This window comes from Lipophrys pholis (genome assembly GCF_963383615.2).
Source record: "Lipophrys pholis genome assembly, chromosome: 11".
Classification (NCBI taxonomy): Eukaryota; Metazoa; Chordata; class Actinopteri; order Blenniiformes; family Blenniidae; genus Lipophrys; species Lipophrys pholis.
In genome coordinates this window covers 9,072,905-9,087,141 of record NC_137631.1, presented here as the reverse complement: position 1 = coordinate 9,087,141, position 14,237 = coordinate 9,072,905, and the positions used below count along the sequence as shown (strand labels likewise).

Here is a 14,237-nt window from a genome sequence, read left to right as displayed (position 1 = left end):
CTGCAGACTTAGTTGCCATGGTTACTTGAGGCTTGGGTGTCACGTTGATGCAGAAAACTCTCATCTGACAGTAAGAAGACCCTCGATCACGTCCTGGCTGAAGGTTCTGCTCTGCACACAGAGCTTGAAAGTTCTCCCTGTGTGTCAGTTTTCCATTTAATCTGGTTTTCCTCCTACAGTTCAAAAACACAATTTGAATCTCACTAGTGACTCTGGTTCTCTGGAATCGGTACCAGCAACCAGGACCGAGGTAAACCCGACGTAGAAGGTGGAACACTCGGTGGAGAAGTAAGAGAAAAACAGGAGCAGGTACTGTTAAATAGATGTTTTCTTTAATAAAAGACATTACAGTGTGACATTCAGTAATGAGCTTCATAGCGTACAGTACAGAACTCGACATGACTACTGTGAGTCATTACCTCTGAAATCCAGTGTGTCATCAATCATTCAAACCAGCGACAGAGCAACATGTCTCATCATTCATCTACATTCAAATCCAATCAATACGGTGAAGAGAAACTATGTACACACAATCAAGAATGGACCAATGGATGGACGACACAAGCACCAGATAATAGACCAATCAACACACAGGAATGGAGGGAGAGGTGGGGCCTGAGTATAGTACATGCGACAGGAGTGAAGCCTTGTTTGGTGGGCCGAGGCGTGTGTTTGGGAGCAGAGCCGTAGATAGTATTTGGTCATGCAGCCAAGCATCTTCACTCCATTGCAACAAGCCGCAGTTTGCACATCTTTACTGATCTGTACTGCCATATTAGAACAGGGCTTCAACGTTCGCTGAACTGTGCAAAGCCGAATGCAGTATCGTAGGACTTACACTGGGTTTAGCCAGAAAAGCCACTTGTAAATAGGTAGGTTATAGTAGAGTAAGGTACATGGTGGGGCGGGGAGGGGCGGTTAGATAAAGAGGAGTAATAAATGACATAGATATTTGTAATATCTATGGGCACAGGATGATGTGTTTGTGCATGAGTGTGTGCCCAGAGCTGTGTTTGTGTGTGCAGATAAAGAATCAGATCAGAATCTACTTGAACAGCTTGATGGGAGCGGGAACCTTGATGTCCTGGCCCTTCTCCAGCCTCTTCTCACACTCAATTAGGTAGTTGACGCCATCAATCACGGTCTGCACCAGCTGGACCTGAGGGAGGGACACTTCATGTTTTACTGCTGTCATCGCTAATGGGACATTGAAAAGCACACAATCGTCATTGAGTCTCTGACTAAATGTTCACATTTAAATTAAATATCTCTTTACAAAACCATCATATGACGTTTTACAACACAGAATTCGGTGAAATTCCAGATAACATGTGGCCCACACAAATGTTTTATTAATTAAAGTGATTTTAAAATAAATAAATGTGTTGATTTTCTAATTTAGTCTTCAGAAATATCCTGCAAGAAGATTTATGATATTTGTACTTAATTTGCAATGGATAATGACACAAAATAAGATTTTGCGTAACTATTAGCAATTACATGAAACACATTTTTAAAACAATTTGTTTTAGTTGTGAGGAAGATTAATTAAAGTGGTGAAATAAGCTCTAGTGCAAAATCATGTCTGTACAGTTGTAACCGTTACAGACTACATATGAAGATCTACTAAATCTTTCAAGTCTAAAGCATCTATTTAGCACAAGAACAGTAATACTTATATTGCCTATATCGATCCAATGGCTGTTATGAATACCATATTAAATTGTGAAAAACAACAGGAAGTGTGGCATTCAAAAATAAGGTGTGGTGAGACAAAGTATGTATGTGAGAGTTGAGGAGTGATACGATATGTGTCAAGGTCCCTGAAAGAATCATTTGAGGAAATTCGGGAAACTACACATAGAATGACTAACGGCCATTACAAAGAAACTGCTGTAACAGTGGAAACATTTGCAGATCATTACAATGACAATGGTTTAGTTACTGCAAGATGGCACAATAGATTGAATTGAATTTTTTTGCAATCTATTCTCTGGTACTGTACATGTATCGTGACTTTATCTCCTGAGACTTGCTGAAACAGAGTCGTTATCTTTTTCCCACTTCACTCCTGTTTCTTGACTCAGTGGCCCCACATTGAAGTTCCTCCTCGCTCAAATGATCACCAGTGTGGGTGACAGAGCACCAAAGAGCAGGCCGGGGGCCACACACTCTTTTAATTGATAAGCGATATTGTATATACAATGTGATGAACATCTGCACTGAACTGAGTGGTAATTTGTGCTGCAGATACTCCACTCCCCCGTTTGATGCGAGTAATATATGCAACCACACTCACTCACGACAATAGAGAACTGCTCCATTGTCGTGGACGTGTGTGAATCGAACACACAATCATGACAGCAGAACTGAGGACATGATGGACCAGAGACACACTGCAAGTACACTCTGTCCAAGGATCTCTATTGCTCTTTGTGTACTCAATGTGTACCCCAGTAATGTAGTTATTCATTGTTACTGTATATAATTCAACAAAACGTGAACTGCGGTGCAGTGGAGCTCAGAGCAATGACTTTGTTGATTAAGGTTGATCATTAGTCACTTAACATGCAAAATCCCTGGTCTGTCATCAGAATAGGCTGATGAAAATATAAAAACAATAGAGGCCATTTCCAGAAATGTACATTTAAATAACAGGAACACCGACCCGTTGGTGCTTTCATTACCACTCTTGTGAATCAGTGGCATCATGGTGATTTACCAACATGTAAGTGTGATCTGTGCTACCAAGGTTCAACCTCAGTTATTCTCCATGTTGTGTGATTATCCACCCATCACACTCCACAGACTCTACTTCCATTCACCCTTTCTTTATCTCAGTTTGGAACCGTTTGTAAACAGTGTTGACTGTTAGCCAAAGTGTTTACATGGATCTCAGCCAATATATCAACACCATGCCTCTCTAAAGTCAGCAACATCTCCATATCCAGCCGATTCCCAGCTCTGTGTTTATAGCGAGGTCTTCCTACCTCAGACTGCCCCAGGCGATCCAGGTTGGAGATGTCGAAGGTACCGCCCACGGCAGCGGTGTCCACACCGCCTGTTCCTCGTTTCTGCAGACGCAGGTTGTCCAGGATCTTACTGAAGCGGGCATCCTGAGAGGTAAGTGAGAGGAGTTTAGTGAAACTAACTTTTAGATTTATACAAGATATCAGCAATTATTCCCCAGCAGGTACACCTATACCAAAACAAATAACAAAAGACATCTTTAATTAACAGCTTAGTCCCGTGTCAACATGATAATTAAAGCTCAAAGAAATTGCAGTAAAACATCACTTTCAAACGTCTTTTTCTTTTTTTTGGTTTTTGCCTCTTTCACCGTCAAAATTCTAGATGATTTGAAACAAATAAGAATGAAAGAGTTTTTAGTCTTCACTTTCTACCATTTCCAGTGCTGCGTTACCTTGCCGAGCAGGGGCAGTTTGACGTGGACTCCAGCCCGGAGTCCTGTGCCCAGGTTGGAGGGGCAGGTGAGGATGTAACCAAGCCTCTCGTTCCACATGAACTCCCATCCCCTCTCCTGGATCAGATGCTCCACCTGAGCGGAAGACAAACAGATCAAAATAAATACAATCTGAGGCACCGTTAACAAGCCTCTAAAAGTTCTTCTTTTTAGTCATAATGGACTGTTAGCAGCTCTGGACACTGGGGAGTTGTTTATGTGTAGGACTGTTAATTGAACTCGGGTGCACTGTGGTGACTGTGGTGGTGACTGCGCTGTGGAGCGTTTCAGCTTTGCTCGTTCTCAAATGGGATACTTGGACAACTTCAATAAAAAAAATGAATGTTTGCATGCTCATATTTGTAAATTGTGCTGTGGTATGTCAAGTGGGCTGAACATTGGTGCAAGCTGCTTATTTACTTATGGAAACAATAGCTGCAGACGTGTGTTTAGTCAGGATTATGGTCCTCTACTTTAGTTTATTAGGTCCGTGCAGCCGTCTAAATGCAACCACCCAACAGTCCTCCGTTCTCCACTACAAGACTCACGATCTATATCAAATCAGCCAATATGAGGCCGTGCATCAGATTAGTTGCTGTGACTTTTTTTTATGCTGCACTGGACACTCATTTTACAATGAGGGGAAAATCTGATTAGACTTAAACATGTTTTACTCTACTCTCCTAAGCTTTATAAATCTGACCATTTTAAAACTCCCTAATTAACCCTTTTGCTTACAAAACACAGTCTTACCTCCTTCAGGCCTCTGCAGAACCTTTCAAAGACCCTCTTCATGTTGCCTCCCTTCTCCATGGAGATGACCCTGGTGTGGTCCTCTTCATTGACCCAAATCAGGAAAGTCTTCTCGTTGTTGTGCCTGCACAAACACTAAGTTATTACAGTTCTAATGGGCTCCAAAGTACTGCTCCTTCTGGGCGATGGTTGTCTGGCCGTGTTTTTAAACCATCGCCACTATCAAGAACACCAGGAAGGAAGAATTGATCCTGCTGCACAGTAAAGATGATATTCTTTATATAGATCTTCACTTTATCTTTAAATTATAACACATTGGTGACTTATGCTTTACGAGAGGAAAAAAAACTTCCATTTACTTCTGCAGATGCCTAAAACGAGTTGAATGTTGGCTGGAAATCTGGATTATGTCAGCCACAGAGAAAACAGATGCATATTTGCATTCTTATACTTTTTACTGTAGAAGTGAGAACTGCTCTGTCCAGAGCGTATCCTGCCTCTGGCCCACTGTTCGCTCTGATAGGCGCAGTTAGCTGTTAGCAGTAGCTTCGAGCTTTGCGACCTTCGTTGGGACACAGCAGGTAAAGATGATGGATGGACACACAGAGATGATTGAATAGATTCCCCAGCCTGCTCGTGCTCGCTCATCTAGGGGCTGATTCCTCAATGAAGAAATATCCGAGTTGTTAATCTATATTTCACAATGACAGCATCTTTGTCGACATTTCAATTCAGCCCTTTATTATTAGCAGTTCTGACCTTTATCCAAACCTTCCCTTTGTGCGAATTCCCTGTCTTAGATCATCTATAACCTAAAATACAGAGAAGAGTGATACTGGAAGAATGCAATGATGCTATCCATACAGTGTTGTCCAATTCCTTCCTGCTGTGAATCTCAATGTGAAGTATTGACGAGTCTACTGTACATTTCTAATCACAAAATGAGACACATGAGGCACCTCTGAGCCAATAAAGAGGCTTTGTCTTCCCACTGACCTTCTTAAGATTGTTGGACATTTGAATGAAGGTGAAAGCTTGAGGGCAAACAGAAGGAAAAGCCAGGACAGCAGCAACACACAATGTTCATGAAGAGTGAGTCAAATAAAAAATAGTAAGGTAGACTAACTGAGAGAGGGAAAATGAAGCAGAAAAGAAGGAAAGTAGAACAGAACCTAAGGGGAGGGCAGAAAAAAAGAAAGGAGAATGAGAAAAGTGAGAGGCAGAAACAAAGAAAGCTGCCAGTACACCTGAAAGAAGAGATGATGGAGTAATGAAGGGAAGGTGAATTATTAAGGAGAGGACAGGCTGGCAGGGGGAACAAAAAGGGAGGCTGCTGATTGATTTTGGCTGGCCGAGGAGCTGCATTTGGCTATTCCTGGGTACACTCGGAAACTCAATGCTGAGGAAGCAACGTCGGCAAAGCCAATACACCTCCACCACAGCCCAGCAATGCAGCGAGGCCTGACGTAAGTAATACAACTAAAGGCTGAGATGCACTCAACACAAACAATTTCAGAGAAAGGCTTTTATGATCTCGAACATTTGTTTACAAAACTCTAAACTCTTAAAAACCAAGCAAAGAAGAAGAGCCTCATTTACAACAAAGGGACAAATTAAGTTGAGTAATTATACGTAGAACCTTTTTAGTAGGTTCAGTGGAGGAAATGATTATTTCAAACCCTGGAGGTTCTTACTATTCATTCCTCTGGCAAAATTCCAAGAAAGAGAGAATCTAAGATCAGAATAATTGAAAAAAGAAGCAAAAATGTCCTAAAATATTTACTCAAAACAGTTATTGGTGCACAAACAGCAACTTGGGAAAATGAAGATTAATTCTCAAGAATAAATGGTAAAAAAAAAACCAACAACTCATAAGTTTACTTTAGAATAGAAATAAAATCCTCTATACAGTCATTCATCCATCCATTTATCCTCTATACCTCCTCTCCCCCCTCTCACAAGAGGACCGGCCGTCACAGGACTTATACATGGTTAACAATGAACTGATGAACTGATTAATCTAATTATACTTTCTCCTCTAATAAGTCCATTTGTGTAATTAAAGCAATAATAACAATAAGTACCAGCTTTAGAAATGGATTGAAAAAAGATACTGTTGTGGTAGATTTGAACGGATTCTCGCTAATTATAGGCCAAGACAGGCCGTCTTGTTCCCACAGCTCAAACACAGAGAAACAGTCACAAACCCTCACGTTCACAGGTTTAGCCTCAAAAGCAGGATTTTACACCGAAGGAGGAAATTGGAGGAGGCTGCTGACAAAACCTACGCACAAGAGACAACATGCAAACTCCAAGCAGGACAGTCTCTGTCCCTAACTGTGCAAATCTATTTGTGACAAGCTCTGACCAAGAAAATCTTTGGTTCTCTTGTGACGCCTGACACACTTGTCAAGGAGCCCCCTGACCCCCTGGTTAGAAACAGGCCCAGCCGGTGGCTCCACTGGGCCATGGACAGAAATAGACGATGCGATGCAGTTCGATAAGACGTTATCATATCCATCCACTTACCAAATGCCCCGGGCATCGGGCCAGTCACGAGCCATGCCCGCACAGGTCAGGAGTGGGGACACAGGCTTGTCAAAGAGGAAGTGGTCCTATTGTGCGCAGAGAAAACACTTGTGTTAAGACTTTTTTTCAAACGTTTCTTTTGCAAAATCAGTGATAAGAAATCCTAAATACAAACAGCAAAGAGTTAAGTTATTATTTCCTCAAAACAAGCATTACTGTCAGAGGCACACGCTCATGTCTGCCACCTTACATTGACTTCTATTTGTTTCTGGGAAATTGACCAAAAACCACAGCGATGGTTTTGCCTAATCTAAATGTTGAAATATTAAAATACATTTGGAAAAAAGACTATATATTACTGATGCCAGAGAGCAGACACGTAACAGTGTTTCTAAAGAACTTACATCAATGAGCTGTTGCTGCTCCTTATCTGTCATTTGGGTGAGACTGTAGTACTTTCCAGTCAAGTCGCCCTTCAGACCGCTCAGGGCGTCCACCACCACTCTCTCCACCTCCCTGCGTTCTGCCCGGGTGCAGGCGGGGGGGAGGCTCAGCCCGCGGATACTGCGGCCCGTCCTCACTCTGGACGACAGCACGTAGCGCTCATCGAACAGGCCGGAATGAATCTGAAATATAGACATGCAGAGAAAAAAAGTATGAATTGAATATTCAAATATCCCAAGATTTAAGTTAAAGAAGTCAAATATAATGAAGCGATACAAAAGATCTGCATATCCATCTCGGAGGTACATATGTATATGTTGTAAGCGAGAGCGTTACCTTGCTGGCCTCCAGGTCAGTCGGGTGCTTCATGTTGTGGGGGTCGTAGCCATTGTGTCTCTCTCTGATGATTGGGTCCAGCAAATCACCGAATACCTGCACAAAATACCCAGATTCTAAATAAAGATGAAAGATTGTAATATAAATACACAAGTTTAGAAGATTGTCCCAGTTAAACTGTAGGGTGACCACCAACTGCTGGTCATAACTATAACTATCATTATTCAAATGAATAATTAAGTGACTCTTTCCTTGAGGTGGCCATCGCTACCCGAGGAACCATCAAGGTGGACGTAAAGAACAACTCAGAAGACTGATAACGCTTCACAACCGCACTATGTGATTTATTCCTTCATGACAATTCATCTCATTTTCAAATGAACTGCTGATTACTACGTTAATGCCGTTCCTAAAGAAAGCATGGTGGTGGCATCAATCATGCCATAGGAGTGCTTTATAAGCAGCATGGACAGCAAGGCTGTTTAAAATCGAAGTGGGCCGAGTATAAAGAAGCACAAAAACATATTCAAACAATTGCAGTCTGTGCACTTCTGATTTTTGAAGGTTCCTGAACAGAATGCAGACATTTCACATGTAAACTGGCCAAACTCAAGAGGGTCTGGCAGACGAGTAGGACAATTTTAGCAAAACTGGAGTATGAAGACCTTGTGACGTTGAGTGAAGAACATTCAAAACTGTGTTGTTTCCAAAGAGAACTACAACCACGTCCGAGATAAAGGTTCTAGTTTAGATTTGAACGGCAAACGAAAAGTATGTTTGCAGCTTTTCATTTTAAGTTACTGAGTGAGAAACTGATCAGCATAAATATCAACATGAGTGTTTTGAATGAGCTCGATGATATAAACTCTGCCTTTGTTTCACGACATGCAGTTGTTTTGTAAGTGACTGGATGTGAAGGTTCACTAACATCATCATCACAGCCCTGTGGGGAGGGGCTTACTGACTGTGACGAAGAACTGGCTAACCCTTTCAATGTCACAATAAAAGAAATTCAGTCTTCAATCAGAAGTCGGGCATAACAGTGTGTGCTCTCAATGTAATCCTGAAGTAAAAATTGGAATGTAGCAGGCCACTTATTATAGCTGGATTATGAGCAATCCCAAAAGAAGTGGCCCTGCTCTGACTCTGCCTCTGCAGCTGTAATGCTCCTTCTTCTGAAACAGGACAGGGAGGGAAGTTTAGAAAGGCTGATGTGGGAGTACGACTGCATAAGTGATTCATTTCTCAGTAAATGTTGATGAGTTTTTTTCTTTTTTCTTTTTGGTTTATTGTTTATGTTGAACACTTGCACAAAAGAAAACCTAAAGTACGACCACCTCACCTCGTAGGACTCCTCATCTCCTGCCACCATGCCCACAGTCTTAATGAAGGGGTGTCCGGGGTTGTCCACGCCCGTCTGGATGGCTGCGTCCAGCGTATAACCATTGGGAGTGACTTTATCACACAGCTTGGCATAGATGGCAGGTGTCAGGTTACTGGCCATGCAGTTGTTGTGTTTGCGCAGGTCAGGGTACTCCGCGCTGGACAAATACACGGGATAGAGAACATTAATCTTTGAGAGGACATATTTGAAGCAGGCTGCACAGAAGCAGGCTGCACACAGGTCATGACTGGACCGACTTCTTCGAGGAAGTTCACGCGAGCCATTTACCTTAGAGTGCTTATTAACGCAAACAAATTAATTAGCAGGCAGCACAGCTACTGTACTGTGTTCAGCATTTGAATCTTCACAAAATGCACCTTTATTCACTTTGGCACCATATATTATTAGTACATTAATCCTGCTTAAAACTACCCCAATCGTTTAAATGAGTGTTTGGGCTTTGGGGCAGGCCATATCCAAACACAAATAACTGCTGTCAGGAACGTTATCAAGCTGAGGACCGAGGGAAGCTCTGTTTGACGTGACAAAAGCTAAAACTGCAGAAGCAGCACCGGCTAAGTGGCTTATGTGTTCCCATTTTCTGTTGTCTGTCAAAAGATAAGTCAGGAAAAGACATTTTAACCAAGAAGTAACAGCGACGATATGGGAATGCAAACTCAAACAAACTCGTTTGCGTTCAGTTGAGTAAAATGACCACTATAACCGAGAGATGCCGACAACTTAACATTCAACCCCGAGTTCAGTGCAAGAAAAACTAAAGCTGAAATGTTCACATTGAATGACTGTCGAACAGAATTCCTCATTAAATGTCATTATTTTAAGTGCAACCTGAAATCTTCTTTGCTGCAGTGATTTATCTTTAGAGTAAAGTTGAAAACATCCTGTCACTACTCATGATTTCTGCAGCCTTTACTTATATTATTTTGGCTAATCTTACAATAATTAAGAAAAAAAAATGAAAAAAAAGTGCAGCCCCAGTGAAAAAATTGTGAACAGCAGTTACCCCCCCCCCCCCCCCCCCCCTTAAAAAAAAAAAAAAAAGTAGTTCATAATATTTAGACTTGCAGATGAGCGATCTCCTGTGTGTATTCAACCTTTTGGGGATGTTTGTTGACACCTCAGTCTAACTGGTACAAACAGGAAATGTGTCTAAAAGTAAAAGGATCAAAGGGATAATAGAAAATTCCTGCATTTTAAAGGCCATCTATTAAAAACACTGAGTTGCACTGCGACAAGGTGTGCCTGGCAGAATCACATAATGATCACAATGTTTGAGATTTTTGTTTGTGTCTTCAACAGATTCAGAGGATGACGACGCGCCACCTTCAAGTTCCACATTTGCCCAACAGGAAGGATGAATGGACGTACGTTAGTGATGAAATATGCAAGAATAAAGCAGACGTCTACAGATAATGCAAATTTACACTCAAGTACAGCTGTTCTCATTGCTTAGAATGTACTGAAGTATAAGTAAAAGTACACTGCTACTCAGCACTTTACACCCCTGATGATCAGCAACTATTAAGATTAGAGGAAGAGGATTTATGTCAATTAAGACAGTGACAGTGAGCAGTTGACATTATGTTAAAATCAATGTGGACTCTATTTGAAAGTCAGTATCGTTTGCAACAGGTAACCGTGCTGAGAGTGAAATCTCTGGAACTCGTCAACGTTTGTATGACCGGCTGATAACATGGGGCAACGTTTTATATCTGAGCAAACAGATAAGGTTTTACTAATCTCCAAGAGCTGCTCTATAAGGCAGGCAGGCGTGTGGTGGGGCACGTAGGCAGCTCCTCGCTTCTTTTAATCCGTCAGACTGAAGCAGTTTGGTCATACATTACAGTGGTTTATATATCTGTATGGTGTGGACACACATTTATTAGCTCTCTCTCTAAAACACACACACACACACACACACACACACACACACACACACACACACACACACACACACACACACACACACACACACAAGAGGTGCGTTATGGGTCTTTTTAGCTCTCTCTCTCTCTCTCTATGTGTGTGTGTGTGTGTGTGTGTGTGTGTGTGTGTGTGTGTGTGTGTGTGTGTGAGACACGTTTCTAGCTCTTTCTCTCTCAAGCACATTCAGATAATTAGTATGACCGTGACACTAATGTGTGATGTTCGCTTTCGTTTTTTATTCTTTTTATGTTTTTTTAAATGACGTCTATCTCATTTTAATATCATTGCTCTATAAATTAATAAAATATTGCTCGAACCATGTCATTTTTATAAAGGGTGTCTTATTATCAGTAATACGCATTGTTAGATATGTTCTTTCTTTTTTTTTCTTTTTCTTTTTTTTTACAAATAAAAACGTTATAAAAACCGTTATGAGGTTAACAAGCTTAATTAGCTGATTTGCAAACAAGACGTGACAGATATTTTGTTGAGTTTTCGTGGGGATTACATGACAATAATAGTAATAAAACGACAATAAACTTTCATGTGACTGAGAGGAGCGGTGTTATGAAGGTGTGTGACGGTGCCTGTCCGGACGGAGCAGCGGGGTGGAGCGGTTACCTGGCGGGGTAGCTGCGGCGGACCGGGGCCCCGGCGCTGACATGCTCCCGGTGGAGGAGAAGCCCGGCGGTCAGGGAGCCTCCAACCACCGACAGGATCCCGAGGTTCCGTTTGGAGGACAAAATCCTGGAGAAGCTGCTTGCCATTTTTTATTTTTTATTTTTTTGGTTCAACCTTCTCTGCAGGTGTCGGATGGAGACGTCCGGTTTGGAGAGGATGAAGTACGAGAGCTGGAGCCTGCTGAGCCTCTGGAGGAATGATGATGAAGAGTAGCTGCTCGAGCAAGGAGGGGAGCGGAAGTCATGTCCAGCCTTCACAATAAAACCGCCTCCTGTTGGACCTGTCTGTGACTAAACACACCTAAAAGGAAGAGAATTAAACTCCATCTGTAACCTGTGATATTTTACTAAGACGTGACTCTCTAGTGTCATTCCTATGCAGGTTATATTTTAAATTTGATCTCTGTTCCCCTCAAGAATAAATAAAAATAATCTATATTATATTTATTTTTCTAGATACGGGTCAATCCAGATCGTAGTGTCCAACATTTTATTTCAGGGACCACATACAACCCAATTTAATCTTGAAATAGTGCCGGACAAACCTTTAAATTCATTTTTTTTTCTTTTTGTGGCAGATTATACATGATGAAACTGTCTATGTTGTCACAAAACCAAACATTTTATCTCAACATAAGACCAATTGTGGTACAACATACAGTAAAATTAAATTATGCATGCTCTTCAAACTCACTCTGACAGCATGGCTAGTTTGATAGCAGCGAGGTAGCGATCATTCATGGCAGCATAACAGATACAGTAGAACCCAGAATCCATAGATATATAAAAACACAATGAGCTCTGACTTCCGGTAGTGGCAAAAGACCATTAAGGAGCATGACAAGATAGTGAAATCGGCTGTACAAATCTCTTTAATAAGGGTTCATCCAACACGTTCCATGCGTAAGTACATGAAAAATAATAAGTATAACATTCCTGTTTGAACCCATGATAACATCTATTAATTTTAAGGTTTTATATTGAAGTATATTGAAGCTATTGTCATATCGTTGGCAAATCAAAAACACAGCCTTTTTCATAAACGTATCCTTTTATTTTGATTTATTTGTGTTTCTTTATGTAAAGCGTCTTTGAGTGCCCAAAAAAGTGCTATACTAGTTTGATGTATTATTAATAAAATTAAAGCTGCAAGCAGCATTTAACGGGTCCAACTCCGACTGAGAGTGTTTCCTGAATAGTGGACGGATTTAAAGAGGTATAGGCTGAAGAATTTTAAAAACGTTCCTCATCCGTTTACATGGGGGAAAAATACAGGAAAGTTCAAATATTCTAAAAATGTCTAAAAGATAATAAAAGGTTACAACATAGCAAGAATGACTGAAAAAGCTGCATATTTTGATACTTTGATGGTTCTAAGTGGTTCGAATGCAGGAGCCGAAACTAGTCAAAAAATGCAAAGAATTCCCAGAATCAGCATTCACTCAAATGTCAATAATTGCCTGAGTGAAAATCACCCAACTTTAGTGTTTTAGGGTTTAACATACTGACCTTGTCGCTTCTGTAACAACAGGTGCTACATCCTTGGAGTAGTCACAATATCTGCACAGTAGAGATATTTGTGTACAGAATTGTCAGAAGAAAGCTGATCCAACATGTACAGTTGATGTGAAATTGATTTGAGGTTATTTTTGTCAATTACACCACGCCCCCAGCCAGATTGGAAAAACAAACTACTCACCTCCTTTTTAGTCTCTTTACAGACATAGAATTGTGTGACTGCTGGAAGAAATTTACTTTCCAGTTTTCTGTGTGTGTTTTTGCCTCATTTCTCCTCCTACAGGTTTTATCCCATTTTGACCATTCTGGTATGCGAACAGGCCACAGAGTGCATTTCTGCATAATTTCAAGCTGTGTCAATAAGATGATTGGATTTGCTGTGTTGTTAAAGTTCCACAGTAATGTTTTAAAACCTGCTTATCAGGAAGGTTTTGCATGAACTCAAATATTGATGTCACCTGCCGGAGTCCTTGTAATGTGTCAGCCAACTGAATGATGCCCACCTCGGATGGTTCATTATTGTCCAGATTAAATCTTCTCGTATTCTGAGACACATTTTAGTGTGTCCTGATGTGCTTCATATCCCTACCATTCTCAAGGACGATATCACAAAGTTTGGGGCCATGGTACATATGTGAAAATATAATTCCTTAAACTTCCTCTTATCAATAGGTGGCGCTATGGCTATGAATGGACATTAGCATATGGATGTGTTTCGTGGGCCAGATCAGAAACCTCTTGCAGGTTGATTTTAGCCCACAGGCTTTATGTTTGACACTCCTGATCTCCATAAATCAGATGGATAGAACCTTACTGTCCCCCTTGGTCTTGAGCATAAATGCTCAACAGAACAAATTAAACACACTCGCACAGGATTAAAAGAGAAAAGTCATTAAGTTTAAAAAACAAGCAAGAGTGTGTGGTGCACAAGGGTTCACTGTATGTTGCTCTGTTGCACATTTGATAGAAGCTGCATCAAATTATGTTTACAGTTCATTATTGTCAGTTAATCTATTCTGTTTTCATTGAAAACTAAATGTTGAAAGCATTTCCATTTCTTAATAGTATTACAATTGGTATTTAAGGACTTAATGATTTAATGATTTAACTGGAAAGGTGGCTGGGTGTATGAAATATAAAGCATTGAGAAACTGCTTTTGTTTTTCGTGATTCATATAAACAA

General features: G+C 40.9%; 1 protein-coding gene across 1 annotated transcript; it reads right to left on the bottom strand.

Moving 5' to 3' along the window:
- Nucleotides 1-311: 311 nt before the first annotated feature.
- Nucleotides 312-11,735, bottom strand: LOC308117336 (creatine kinase U-type, mitochondrial-like). Its single transcript, XM_080476150.1, has 9 exons — nucleotides 11,478-11,735; nucleotides 8,868-9,066; nucleotides 7,526-7,621; nucleotides 7,150-7,371; nucleotides 6,746-6,831; nucleotides 4,217-4,340; nucleotides 3,425-3,559; nucleotides 2,991-3,116; nucleotides 312-1,159 (listed from the first exon to the last, which is right to left on the bottom strand). Exons 1-9 carry the CDS (start codon nucleotides 11,621-11,623, stop codon nucleotides 1,046-1,048), a joined length of 1,248 nt encoding a protein of 415 aa, XP_080332276.1. The 5' UTR covers nucleotides 11,624-11,735; the 3' UTR covers nucleotides 312-1,045.
- Between the last annotated feature and the right edge of the window lie 2,502 nt (nucleotides 11,736-14,237).

What these genes read in the sequence shown, in the direction of transcription:
- LOC308117336 (XM_080476150.1), bottom strand. Translation starts at nt 11,623, where the DNA reads ATGGCAAGCAGCTTCTCCAGGATTTTGTCCTCCAAACGGAACCTCGGG. An exon ending in AACTGCCCCTGCTCGGCAAG is followed by an intron (nt 3,117 to 3,424) that starts GTAACGCAGCAC and finishes CTTACCTCTCAG; the next exon opens with GATGCCCGCTTCAGTAAGAT. An exon ending in ATCGCCTGGGGCAGTCTGAG is followed by an intron (nt 1,160 to 2,990) that starts GTAGGAAGACCT and finishes TCCCTCCCTCAG; the next exon opens with GTCCAGCTGGTGCAGACCGT.